This window comes from Corvus moneduloides, chromosome 16 (assembly GCF_009650955.1).
Source record: "Corvus moneduloides isolate bCorMon1 chromosome 16, bCorMon1.pri, whole genome shotgun sequence".
Classification (NCBI taxonomy): Eukaryota; Metazoa; Chordata; class Aves; order Passeriformes; family Corvidae; genus Corvus; species Corvus moneduloides.
The window spans coordinates 16,236,866-16,248,372 of NC_045491.1; the positions used below are offsets into that span (position 1 = coordinate 16,236,866).

At 50.7% G+C, this 11,507-nt stretch overlaps 1 protein-coding gene across 5 annotated transcripts in view; it reads left to right on the forward strand.

Annotated features, from left to right (window-relative positions):
- Positions 1-11,507, forward strand: part of UBN1 (ubinuclein 1) — a 27,565-nt gene that overhangs the window by 15,042 nt on the left and 1,016 nt on the right. Inside the window, exons 13-18 of one of the 5 annotated variants that reach the window (XM_032126417.1) lie at positions 1,302-1,352; positions 2,465-2,507; positions 2,795-4,021; positions 5,418-5,670; positions 5,973-6,062; positions 9,083-11,501. In XM_032126417.1, coding sequence (XP_031982308.1) covers positions 1,302-1,352; positions 2,465-2,507; positions 2,795-4,021; positions 5,418-5,670; positions 5,973-6,062; positions 9,083-9,135 — 1,717 coding nt within the window. In that variant the 3' untranslated portion in view covers positions 9,136-11,501. Of the gene's footprint in view, positions 1-1,301; positions 1,353-2,464; positions 2,508-2,794; positions 4,022-5,417; positions 5,671-5,972; positions 6,235-7,488; positions 8,476-9,082; positions 11,502-11,507 lie in introns of those variants that run through there. The other 4 variants (XM_032126418.1, XM_032126419.1, XM_032126420.1 and 1 more) reach the window with 4 other exon arrangements.

Here is an 11,507-nt window from a genome sequence, read left to right on the forward strand (position 1 = left end):
GTAGCATGGTGGTGCAGGAGCTGAAAGATGGCATTAGGAGGTGGGGGAAGATTCCTCCTTAGTTAATGAAGATATACCCAGCCTGAGGATCTTGGCTTGCCAAGTTTTAAAAACTTTTATTTGAGTAAAAGGAAATTAAAATCTTTAACTCCGAGTTTGATGGTGAAACTGTTGTTGGGCATTCAGGTGCTCACCCAAGACTCAGTGTAGGAGGCACTTCCAGTGGAGTTAAGTACAGAATGACTCAATAAAAGTGGGTTTCCTGATTGCTTTCCAGGGGCTCAAGGATAATGGTTTCTCCTGCTGGGACTTGGAGTTGGGCTTGATCTTTCTGGGTCCCATCCAACTCAAGATATTCTCTGACTTGGTGGTTTAAAGGCAGAGGGTAGAGTGACAACCACAGGGAGGGATTGGTGGCTCTAGGGAAACTGTAACAATTTTATGGATAAGTCAGCTTGATTTGCTGTCATCATGATCTCAGAAGTTCATCTGTAAGAGGAACTTGAAGGTGGACAGAGCAGCAATTTCATGTATGAGTTGAGAGAGGCCCTCCCATGAGTCTGTTTCCTCCATTAACACTAAGAGATGATTAACAGACTATTGGGCTAACATCAGCTTGCTTTTTAAGAGAAAAAGGATAACAAAAGTCTGTTAACACCAGCCAGGAATCACATTCCATGTGCCAGTACTGAAGGAATGTTTCTGACTCCTCCCTGACATGTAAGAAGGCAGCTGAGTGGCAGCTGGTTTGGGTCAGAGAGTGTTTGTGGGAGACTCTGGTTTACCCTGAGTAGTGCAGGGCTTTGGATGAAGCTCAGTCTGTGCTTGGTCAGCCCTTCCAGAAAGGGTTGTGCTGTACAGAGTCACCTCAGCTCTTGGCTGGGGACACAAAGGCAACACAGACCCTTCTCTCCTTCATTGCTGTGTGAGAGGAAGGGAAGGGAACCTTTCTCCCTGGAAGCTGAAGAGCTCTTGGATGATCTCTGGCAGCAGGAACGCCCTGAGTGATGATCCTGCCTCTCCAGTCGGCTTTTTAAGCTGGCAGAGCTTTTTCCTTAGGTATTGTCCAACCACTGCCTTAATGGCTTTTCCAGTGCCTACCAGCATTGCTCCCCAGAGAGAGAATTGTGTGGGGCAGCTCAGGAGAATCTTCCTGGAAAAGGGCTGAATATTTGTTTGCTCTCTGTGGTTTCAATTTCACTGAGTCCCCTGCTGTACTGTGCAGCTCTGTCTCCAGTGATCCCAGCTGCTCTACTGGGTCTTGCTGGATATCACTTCTCATTGCTCTCTTCCCTTCTTAGGACACTGTTTAAGGAGAGCAGGCGTGTACACGGACACCTCACATCAGTCCTGTGAGTATCACAGCATTCCTTTGGAGTGAAAACTGGTGATCTCCATTCCCTGGGGCCTGGGGGGATCGTGCAGGAGCACCTGAGCTTGCTTGGCTCCCCCCGCATAGATCGGCGCTGCTTCCTTTGGGGAGGTCTAGGGAGAGCAGTTGTTTGTGTGTGACATCTCCCAACACTTTCCTGAGGTGCTTTAGCCTTCAGTAAGCTCAAAAAGAAGAACTTTGAAGCCAGGTTGCCCCCTGGTTCAACAGCCTGGAGCCAGGCCTGTGTGCTGGGCCTGGCAGGCACAGCGAGGTAAAGTGGAGTTGTGACTATTGCAGCCTGTTCAGTTGGTCCTTACTGGATTCTGGATTCCCTCTTTCTTGTTGCCTGGTTCAAGGAGGGGCACAACGAGCTCAGACTGGTGAAGGAGGGTGCAACAGGCTGGCGGGTGGCAAACCAAGAGCCATCAGAATCCAGCTGGGCAGGGGCTTTAATCCAAAGGCTCTCATGGATCTTGCTGGTGGTTGAGAATAGATGAGGACATGGATTCAGGCTGGTGTCTGTTTGGCAGACAGTCCTGTTCTTGGCACGGGATGAGTGAGGGGAAGTGTGAGAAACACTGTGGAGTAGGGTGTAGAGTCATCCTTCCTTCAGCCACACCACCCAGCAGCTCAGGGATGTCTTGTACCAGAGATTGCTTGCATCTGACCAGATCTATTCTCGGGGAATTTGGCAGATGCTTTTGCATCCTTGGCTTCTTCTGGGAACCCAAAAGGAAGGTGTAACTTCTGCAGAACAGTCTCTGTGCCAGTTTCTCTCTGGGCATTGCTGTAGGAGGGCAGCAGTGGGGTCCTGCAGTTGATGCAGGATGTTTGTGTGTGGGTGTTTGCTGCTCTGCTGCCATTCCAAGACTCTGCTCTGCTCCCTAATCCGCTCCCTGTGTGCGAGTTGGGGCTTTCAAGAGCAGCAACCAAATGTCATGTGGTTTTGAATCCTAGCAACCTGAGATGCTGCCTCTGTTCCCTGCAAAGACTCTCTGGATCATCTCTGACAGGGCCTGGGTGTGCTCCCTAACTGGCTCCTTCCCTGAGGGCATTCACTGAGCCACATTTCTCTTGTCTTCCTCCAAACAGGGCGAAGAAGAAAGTTATAGCTCCTACTAAGGTGAAAGTGAAGGTGAGTTCTGTTTTCTGGTTCTCATGGTTGGTATGTGCCAAAAGCCAAGTGACTGCCATCCTGAATCCCGTGTTTGAGTTTTGTGTCCGTACGTCAGCTACTGTGAAATGGCTCTGCTCAGTATTTGGCTTGGAAAAAACAACTGGAACAGCAGCTAAAATGGATGGCAGTGGCAGCTGGGAGGGAAGTGGGGGCTCACGGGCACAGAATGTGTGTAACCTGCCTTTTATCCCCAAACTGTGAACCCTGTCTCTCTTCTGACTGTGCCTTCTCCTGTGATGTTCCAGGACTCTTCCTGCAAGCCAGACAAGAAGCTGTCGGTGTCCGTCCCTTCCCTGCACTCGAGCACCACCTTGGCCATGTCCTCAGAGCCCCAGGGAGGAGCCCTGGGCATCAGTGCCCAAAACAGGGAATTCTTGTCCCTTGGCACGGCCCAAGCTGCCAGCAGCACCGCCACTCCTGCCACCTTCAAGGATGACTCCTTGGATGAGGACTTGATTCACAACCCCACCTCCTCCCTGGAAGCAGTGTCCAAGGAACTGGCTGTGCTGAACAGCAGGGCGGGAGGGAGCCCTGACTTTACTCTTCCTGCAGCTCCAAAAGCTCCACCAGAGAAGATCCCAACTCTTGCATCCTCAGAGGAGAAGAGGACATTTCCAAAGCCCAACCCTGCCCCTACATCATCCTCTGGTTCCCTCCAGTCTCCTCTAAACTTCCTAGCTGAACAGGCCCTGGCGTTGGGCCAGTCTTCTCAAGACAAGAAGACAGAGAACTCTAATTACAAAGAGCATTCCTGCCAAGCTTCCCCCAGCAAAATCCTTCCTGATGCCCACCAGGCTAAGCAGAAGCACCACAGCCTGGTCAGGCCAGGCCACGGACCCCCAGCCTCGGTGCCAGTGCCGGGCTCTCAGGTGAAGGTCTTCCACCCTGGTGCTCAGCTCCAGAAAACCTTCACCTCCCCAGCTCCCTTTGTCAAACTGCAGAACCCCAAGTCCTCCACCCCTCTGCCCCAACGCTCCCTCCTCCAGCAGGTCAAGTCATCAACCAAAGCTCAGAGCTTCCATTCCTCCACGTCCCCAAGCAGCGCCCAAAACTCCAGCAGCTCCCACAAGAGCCAAGGCTCGTCCTCATCGTCTCTCAGCTATGCCGGGAAGCATTCGAGCGGCTCCGGCTCTTCAGGACAATCTTACAAATCGCCTTTCGTCGCTGGGTCCCTCTCCAAGCACGGGGCCTCCTCCAGCAGCTCCTCCTCTGGAGCTTCTGCAAACCAGGGCAGCTCCTCTGTGACTTTGCTTCCCAGCGTTCCGGCCCCTTCCCCGGGCTCGGCCTCCAGCCGCCCGGCCTCCGGCTCCTCCGTGAAGAAAACTCCCGTTTCCCAGAAGCTGACCCTGGTGGCACCTCCCGGCGGCTCCAACGGAGATTCCAGCGGCGGCACGCAGGGCGTGGCCAAGTTGCTGACCTCGTCCCTAAAGCCAGCTGTGGTCAGCAGCACCGCAGCCTCTACCTCTGTGCCGGTAAGGGGGCAGTGCTGTGAGCTCCTGCCTTGTTCCCAGCTGCCCTAAAGGGGGCACTTCAAAAGCAGTTTCTGAAATTCTCAAATGACTCACTGAATTTTGGCTGCTTTAGGCTAGAAAGTTGTGGCCTTTGCCCTGGGCTTGTCCTCCAGAATTCCAGCTTTCATTTTCAGCTTAAAGTAGCCACTAAGCTGAATACTTTGCTGCCTTCCAAAGGGCAGTTTTTGCCCAGGCTGTGTCATGGTCCTGCCTTGGCTCTGTGAGTTATGGGGACAGTAGGGCTCCCATTTGGATTAAGAGAAAGTGCAGTAAGGTAATTCATCACAAGAGGTAAAATTAATTGCATAAACTAAAAGTATAATGATGAATTTGTTATTAATTGGATCTACAAACTTAGCCTTCTTTAAATTACTGCAAGTCATTTTAGTATTATTGCCACTTCTGTCACGACTGGCCCATAGAATAAATGAGCTGTGGTCATAGAACCATGGAATCATTCAGGTTGGAAAAGCCCTCTAAGATCATCGAGTCCAACCATTCCCCCAGCACTGCCAAGGCCACCTCTAACCCATGACCCAAGTGCCACATCCACGTGGCTTTTAAGTCTTCCAGATGTGGTGACTCCACCACAGACCTGGGCAGCTGTGCCAGTGCCGGACCACCCTTCCCATGAAGAAATTTTCCCAATATTTGTTGGGATAGAACATTTCAGGAAAGACTCCTGGGTTGTCAGAACAGACTTGTGTTGTTATAATATTGTATTACTTAATGATATAAGGGGCTTAATTTTTATCTATAGCAAAAAAGTAATGGCTCCTAATGTCGTTGTATTCATTTGGTTTTGGCTGCTTGTCCCTGCCTTCCTTTGTGGCCCATGGAAAGAGCTGGGAAATTCAATGAGTATATTCAAATGGAAACCATGTACTTCTCAGCTTATGTGCCTTGTCTTTTACTGAGCTAGAGAGCTGGGAAGCATTCCCCAGTGGTGCCATGAGAATGTCCATGAGAGGGATCCTAAATAACATCCCGGGGTGCCTTGGGTGCCAAACCTCGGTGCCTGGAGTTGTCAGCAGTGTGTGCTGCCAGAAGTGAGTAGGAAGCATCCCCCTTGGAACTCGCAGGCAGTATGGAAACTTTTCCTCTGCCTAATGGAGGCACAATTCCAGAGCAAGGGAGTCATGGAGGCAAATCCAGCGTGGCCACATTCAGAAGAGCTAGCTTGCCCATGTCCATCTGCAGATGGCCTCGAGTGTTGGCATCTCTTGGGCCCTGGCTGGGAGGGTGCTTTTTCCAAAGGGGAATTCTTGAGCATTCCATGTTTTGCAGATGTGTAAGTATGAATGATGCTGTGCCTTGGTTTTCCCTCTCCTGACTGACCTTTTCCGTTGCTTTGCAGAAAGGAACTAGTGGAGCTGTGCTGCTAACGAGTTCTTCCTCCTTAAGTGTACTGGCTCCATCCTACAAGTCCAACAACCCAAAGCTGCCAGCTGCCCTGAGCTCCACCCCGTTAGGTATTATCTCTCCTATTCATTCTTTCCCTCTCCATGTCATCTCCTTCAGTTCCGACTCCTCCCCAAAAGCAGGAGTTTCCAAGGATGCAATAGTTACGGGACCTGCTCCGGGGACTTTCCACCACGGCCTTGGGCACAGTGAGTATCCTGCTGGTCATGTGTGTGTCCCTTGTGCCTGTGCTGTCACATCAGTGCTCTGCTGGGCTGGCCCATTGCACACCAGCCCATCTCTCTGGCTGTTGCTTCATGCTGTGGTCCCTGCTTTTGTATCTCCAGCAGTTGCATTTGGAGAACCTTGGCCACATCCCTAGAGCTCACCCAGAAGTGCCAATAGCTGGAACCCGAGCTCTGAGCTAACTGCTGCAGCTCCTCTGCTCATTTCTGTCTTGGATGTGTATTTGTTCCTTTTTTCCCTCTCCTCTCTTTGTTTTTCTCTCTAGGTCTTCTGGCTGGTTTGCACTCCAGCCCCCACCATGCAGCGCCACTCCCACACTCTGCCCTGTCCACTCATTTACCACAGAGTTTGCCAGGTAACTTGTCAGACACTCGTGTTTGTCTTCCACCTCGTGAGTCTCCCTCTATCTCAGCAGATGCTTCCTTCAGGGCTGGAACCAAAGGGGTTGTCCATGTTTTCCAGCTGTGTGGTTGTCACTAAAGCCTCTCCAAGGTGCAGAATGAGGGGCTGGGAGCAACCTGGTCTGGTGGAAGGTGTCCCTGCCCATGGCAGGGGGTGGAATAGGCTTTAAGGTCCCTTCCAACTCAAACCATTCCATGATTAGGAAGGAATTCTTGGCTGTGAGGGTGGTGAGGCCCTGGCACAGGGTGCCCAGAGCAGCTGTGGCTGCCCCTGGATCCCTGGCAGTGCCCAAGGCCAGGTTGGATGGGGTTTGGAGCAAGCTGGGCTAGTGGAAGGTGTCCCTGCCCATGGCAGGGGGTGGAATGGGATGGGCTTTAGGGTCCTTTCCAATCAAACCATTCTGGGATTCTGTGAATACTGGAATGATGAATCCTCAGTGCTTACAGCAAGTGTTGGTTCCTGGAGATATTCAGAATTATGGTGCCAGGATGAAAGCTGTGCCTGTTAGTGCACAGCCTGCCAGGACTGCCCTGGAATGAATGTTCCAGCTCTGTGGAGTTTTGTTCCTGGTGACCTACATAAAATGTGTCAGACCAGACTGTCTTATGTCTGTGCACTGAGTTAATTGCCAGCATCTCCTTCACAACAAGTTTGTAGTGTAAATGCAGATTGCTCCACTTGCTGCTCACAACGTGAGCATTTGGCAGTTAAGCCTGTTCCTGCCCCAGTTTGATGCCTGCAGAAGTGATGCATAAAACAAGAGTTTTCCAAAGGAGGAGAGAAGTAAGGAAAATTGAAATTCAGCACCAGCAGATTGGGCTTACCTGTTTCAGGGAGCTGCTTATTCCCCTGGTAACTCGAATTTCTGCTTTCTCAGGAGTGTTCTTCAGCACTTGGGTGCAGTTCAGTGCCACTGTCTTAGTACCTGCTCCTGTTGGGATGGTCTTCCTGAGCAATATGAGCCTGATTTAGGAGTGCTAGCCCAATCCTGTGGCTGTGTGCATGGATAACCATGTAGCCTCCTGGAGGAGTCATGAAATAAAACGCCCTTGAGTGCTGAGCACGGTGCTTGCTTGCTGAAGAAAGAAGAGTGCGTTGTGCACTCGTGCAAATGCAAAGCATTGGTTGGCTTTGCTTCCTTTGCTGAAGAGTGAGGTGGGTTGTGCCACGCTGGTGGGGTAGAGCTGAAGGAGGTTCTAGCAGTGAGCCCTGCTGTGACAGACCCTTCCTTCCTGTTTGTGAGCCACCCTTCCTGGAGACTGAGATCAGGGATCGCACTTTGAACGTGGCTTGTGGAATGGATTCCACATCACTGAGGAGCAGCTCTTTGTGTCTTTAGTTGAGGGGATTCAGAGTGGTTGCTTCACTGTTGTTCATAGGGCTTATAACAGAAGAATTTTTTGATGGACTCTTCAGTGGGATGTAGTGCCAGAAGACAAAAGATCGCTGGGAATAAGTGAAGGAAAACTGACCATGGATACAGCTCCAGCAAGGACCTGCTTTCTCACTTGGTGTTTTCACTTAAAGATCCGAGATGGAGCCGAGTGCTGCCATCTCTTGGAACATTCCCACTTTTGGTGTTTTGTAGAAGAACACAGGGGACAGTTAAGTGACCCCCATTACCTGAAAGTGAATTCCTGTGTTCTGTGGCACAAGCTGTGTTTGGCTGTGCCAACATCTGCCCACAGCTGCACTGCTGTGTGAACGCTGCGAGGTGCGTGGGAGGTTGCTGCAAATGCAAGGGAATGTCGATGCCTTAAATAAAAGTGCTTTTGTATCCATGTTCATCCAAAAGCCTCTGAGCAAAGAGCATCCGGTGCTTGCCTGTGTGTGTGGTCGGTGCTGCCATTGCTGGTGGAGGTGCCTTGTGCTGGGGCTGGGAATGTGGTGCTGGTTCTGTGGAAATGGGATGTGCTGGGCTGGGCTCTTGCATGCAATGAGCTGTTCTTGGCCTGGAGGAGAAGCTGCTGCTGCTGCTGCACTGCTCGGTGCCACTGCTGCTTAGCTGCACATCTCAGGACTCCCATTTGTTCTTCACAGTCTGAAGTAGTTTTAATTGCTCCTGGAAAACTTTTGCTTCCTTAAACTTCCTTCCTTCTTCTCTCTTCAGTGTATTTTCTCTTTTCCTCCACATCCATTCCTTTCTGTTCCATCAGTGGTGAGATTCCTATAGTTCCTGTTGCTATCAGTGGGCACCTAAGGCCTTTGTTTAAAAAGCACCTAATGAAATAATTTAAAAAAATCAATAATAAAGCACCTAAAGCCCTACCTGAAAGGAGTTTGTAGGTGAGGGGTTGGCCTCTTCTCCCACACAACCAGTGACAGGACAAGAGGAAACAGCCTCAAGCTGTGCCAGGGGAGGTTCAGGTTGGACATCAGGAGGAATTTCTCCATGGAAAGGGTGCTCAGGCCTTGGCAGGGGCTGCCCAGGGAGGTTTAGAGTCCCCATCTCTAGAGGTGTCCAGGGAAGGGCTGGAGGTGGCACTCAGTGCTCTGGGCTGGGGACAAGGTGGGAATGGGGCACAAACTGGACTCCATGGTCTTGGAAGTCTTTTCCAACCTCCATGATTCTGTGATTACAACAGCAAAAATGTACAACAGGTTCCTTCCAACCACCTGTAGGTGCAAGGCAGCCATACCACGTGTTTCGGGTGTCCTGGAGGGGCAGATGTGGCAGGGTGGATTTAGAGAAGGGCACAGGCTGCGGTGTCCCCTGGCAGCTGGAATTGTGCCATGGGGTTCCTGCTGGGAGCCCACAGGGGACCCTCAGCGCTTCCCTTGTCCCTTCCTCAGAGGCTGGGCTGCTCCCTGTGGGGAGATGGCTCCAAGCACATCCTCTTCTTCCTGATTCCTTGGTGCTGGGAAGGAAAAGCAGGTCTTTCCCTCTGTGCTGAGAGGCCTGGCTCTCCCAGCTGCCCACCCTCCATGGGCTGGTGCTGAACCCCCTTCCCAGCTGGTTTTATTTTCTTTCAGATGCTTCTCAGCTTCATGGCAAAGGGTCCAATGCACAGCAGCGCAAGTTGTGACACCTGCGAGGAGGGGAGCTCCAGCACCCATAGGATAAAACCCAGAGGAACAGGACTTTGGATACCAGCTGTGTCTTTTGATTTCTTTTTTTTTCTTTTTTCTTTTTTTTTTTTTACGACAACTGGAGAGACTGAACTGCAACGAGGAACTCATTGGGGCGTCTGCTCAGAGGCTTTCAGAGCTGAGCCCCACACACGGGGCCACCTCGAGCCATGCCCTGATGAGAGGAGCCTTTTGTAGCACTGTTTTATTGCTGCTGCCCTTCCTGCATTCCCTGGCACTGGCAGGAGCTGGAACTGGCAGGGAGGCTCGGGTGGTCCTGCCGTGGATTCCCACCCACCCGTGTCTGTAGCTGCCAAGTACCTCCAAGTCCAGTTACCTCCTTGGTCTCCCCGTGGAGGGTATGCAAGGTGCTTCTTTCTTCTGCTTTGGATTTACTTGGATAATTCTAGCACTGCCAGTGCTTTCTTGAAGACATTTGAGTAACTTTCCAATTGTACTATAAAACTGTGCTACACTTAATTGGAGGATTTAACATTTCCTGTGTGGTGAATCTGAGGAACCACCTGATGCTCCCCTCTGGAGGAGAAGGAAGACTCTTTAGAGAGACGTTTTTAGATGCAGTCATCGACTTTTAGAATTCTACTTCTTTTGAGTTTTTGGATTTTTTTTCCCCTCCAAAGGGATGCTTTTTTCCTGCTCAGTTTTATCCTCATTGCCATTGAATGCATTGGATTGAATGGGACACTTCTTAGCATGTCACATGGATCAGAAGACATAATTCCAGTGCCTTTTATGGTGGAGCAAGAATGGACTAGTGACACACATTTCAGCCCTATTTTGTGTGCTCCTCAACCCTTTTTTAACCATTCTGTATTTAAAATGTATTCTGGTTTATTTAATAGAGCTTTTTATGGTTGCACATCACAAAAAAAAAAAAAAAAAGGAAAAGAAAAAAAAAAAAAAGCTGCACTGTCTGGACTTCAGTGGTGACCTGGTGACTGAGCACAGTCCCAAATCCAGCAGGAGCACCAGTTCTCGTCCCAGTATGTGCAGGCGGGTTCCAGGCCCTCCCCTAAAGCCATTCTTTCCTAGGGTTGTGAGTTAGGATCAATTTGGTGGGCAGAGGGAATGAGCGAGACGAACCAAGGTCACTACCTGTCGAATGAATTCCAGAGAGAAGCACTGCTCTCCTCAGTGATACCTGCACCAGGATCGTGTGCTCAGCACAGCTGCAGGAACAGGGACCATCCACCACTGGGGGCTGTCTTTTCTTGTTCGTTTTCCTAACTTTTACACCTAAATACTCTCCCTGAGCACCCCCTTTCAGGCTAAGGGCAGGCTGAGGCTCCACCTGAGCTTCCTGAGGTTTGGTTTCCTGCTCTGCCCAGTCTGTCTTCTCTCAGGCCCCCACAGCCACGTCCCAGTTGTGCAGTGGTAGCGCTGATCCATGTAGAATTTACTGGTATTCCAAGGAAAAGCTTGTAGCTTCCTCCTTGAGCTTTGGGGAAGGACGCTGACCGCAGGATAGCAGCAAATGTCTGCTTTAGTTTCCCCTGGTTTTTGTTAAGATCCGAAGAAGACTGTTTCCAATTGGAGCTGATACGTAACTGCCCGAGATCAGTGAGTTGATTGTATTTCAAATCAATGGATACAGCTCAGATTTCAAGTCTGTTTACAGAAAATACCTAGGTTGTAGCAAAAGAGCCAAAGACAGAACTCGCGTGGGTAAAATGAAGCACAGCATTTCTCGGTGGACTCTGAGCAGTGGATGTCGCGTGGTTCCTGTTGAAGGCCTCATCCTGAGGGGTGCTTGGCACCTTCACCTTCCCCGGGGAGCTGAAAGCTTGGGACACCTGGCAGGATAGGGGCTCTCAGCGAGTGACTCGAGGTACTGGTTCTCCTCCCTCTCTTTGCTTTCACTTGAATGCTTCTGCTGGGAAGCCCCCGTGTGCGCGGCCGGAGCAGAATGCCCTCCTTCTAGGAATTTAGCGAAGCCTCTTGCCTCAGGGAAATGTTTATGTGGTGGAAGTTCTGTGGGATATTTTTTCTTTACATGCGATAATGAATGAGTGAGTGGTGTGGAGCAGCGTGGCAGCAAGGCAGGCCCACGCAGAGCAGCTGATGGGGAGCCAGGCTGGCACCTCTGCCTTGGTGAGGCAACTTGCAGCGCTTCCAGGATGGAACGGGGAGGGAAGGCTCCCATGGCACTTGGGGATGGCAGTTCCTTTTGGGTGTAAGAGCTGCAGTTTACTATTCTATTTTTTTTCTGTGTGTGTTGGGACTGTCTTGCTGACGATGGTGGGGGTGGTATGAAAACTGTTAATCTTGTACAGAACAACTGAATAAATTGTTTCAAACTTTCCAAAAC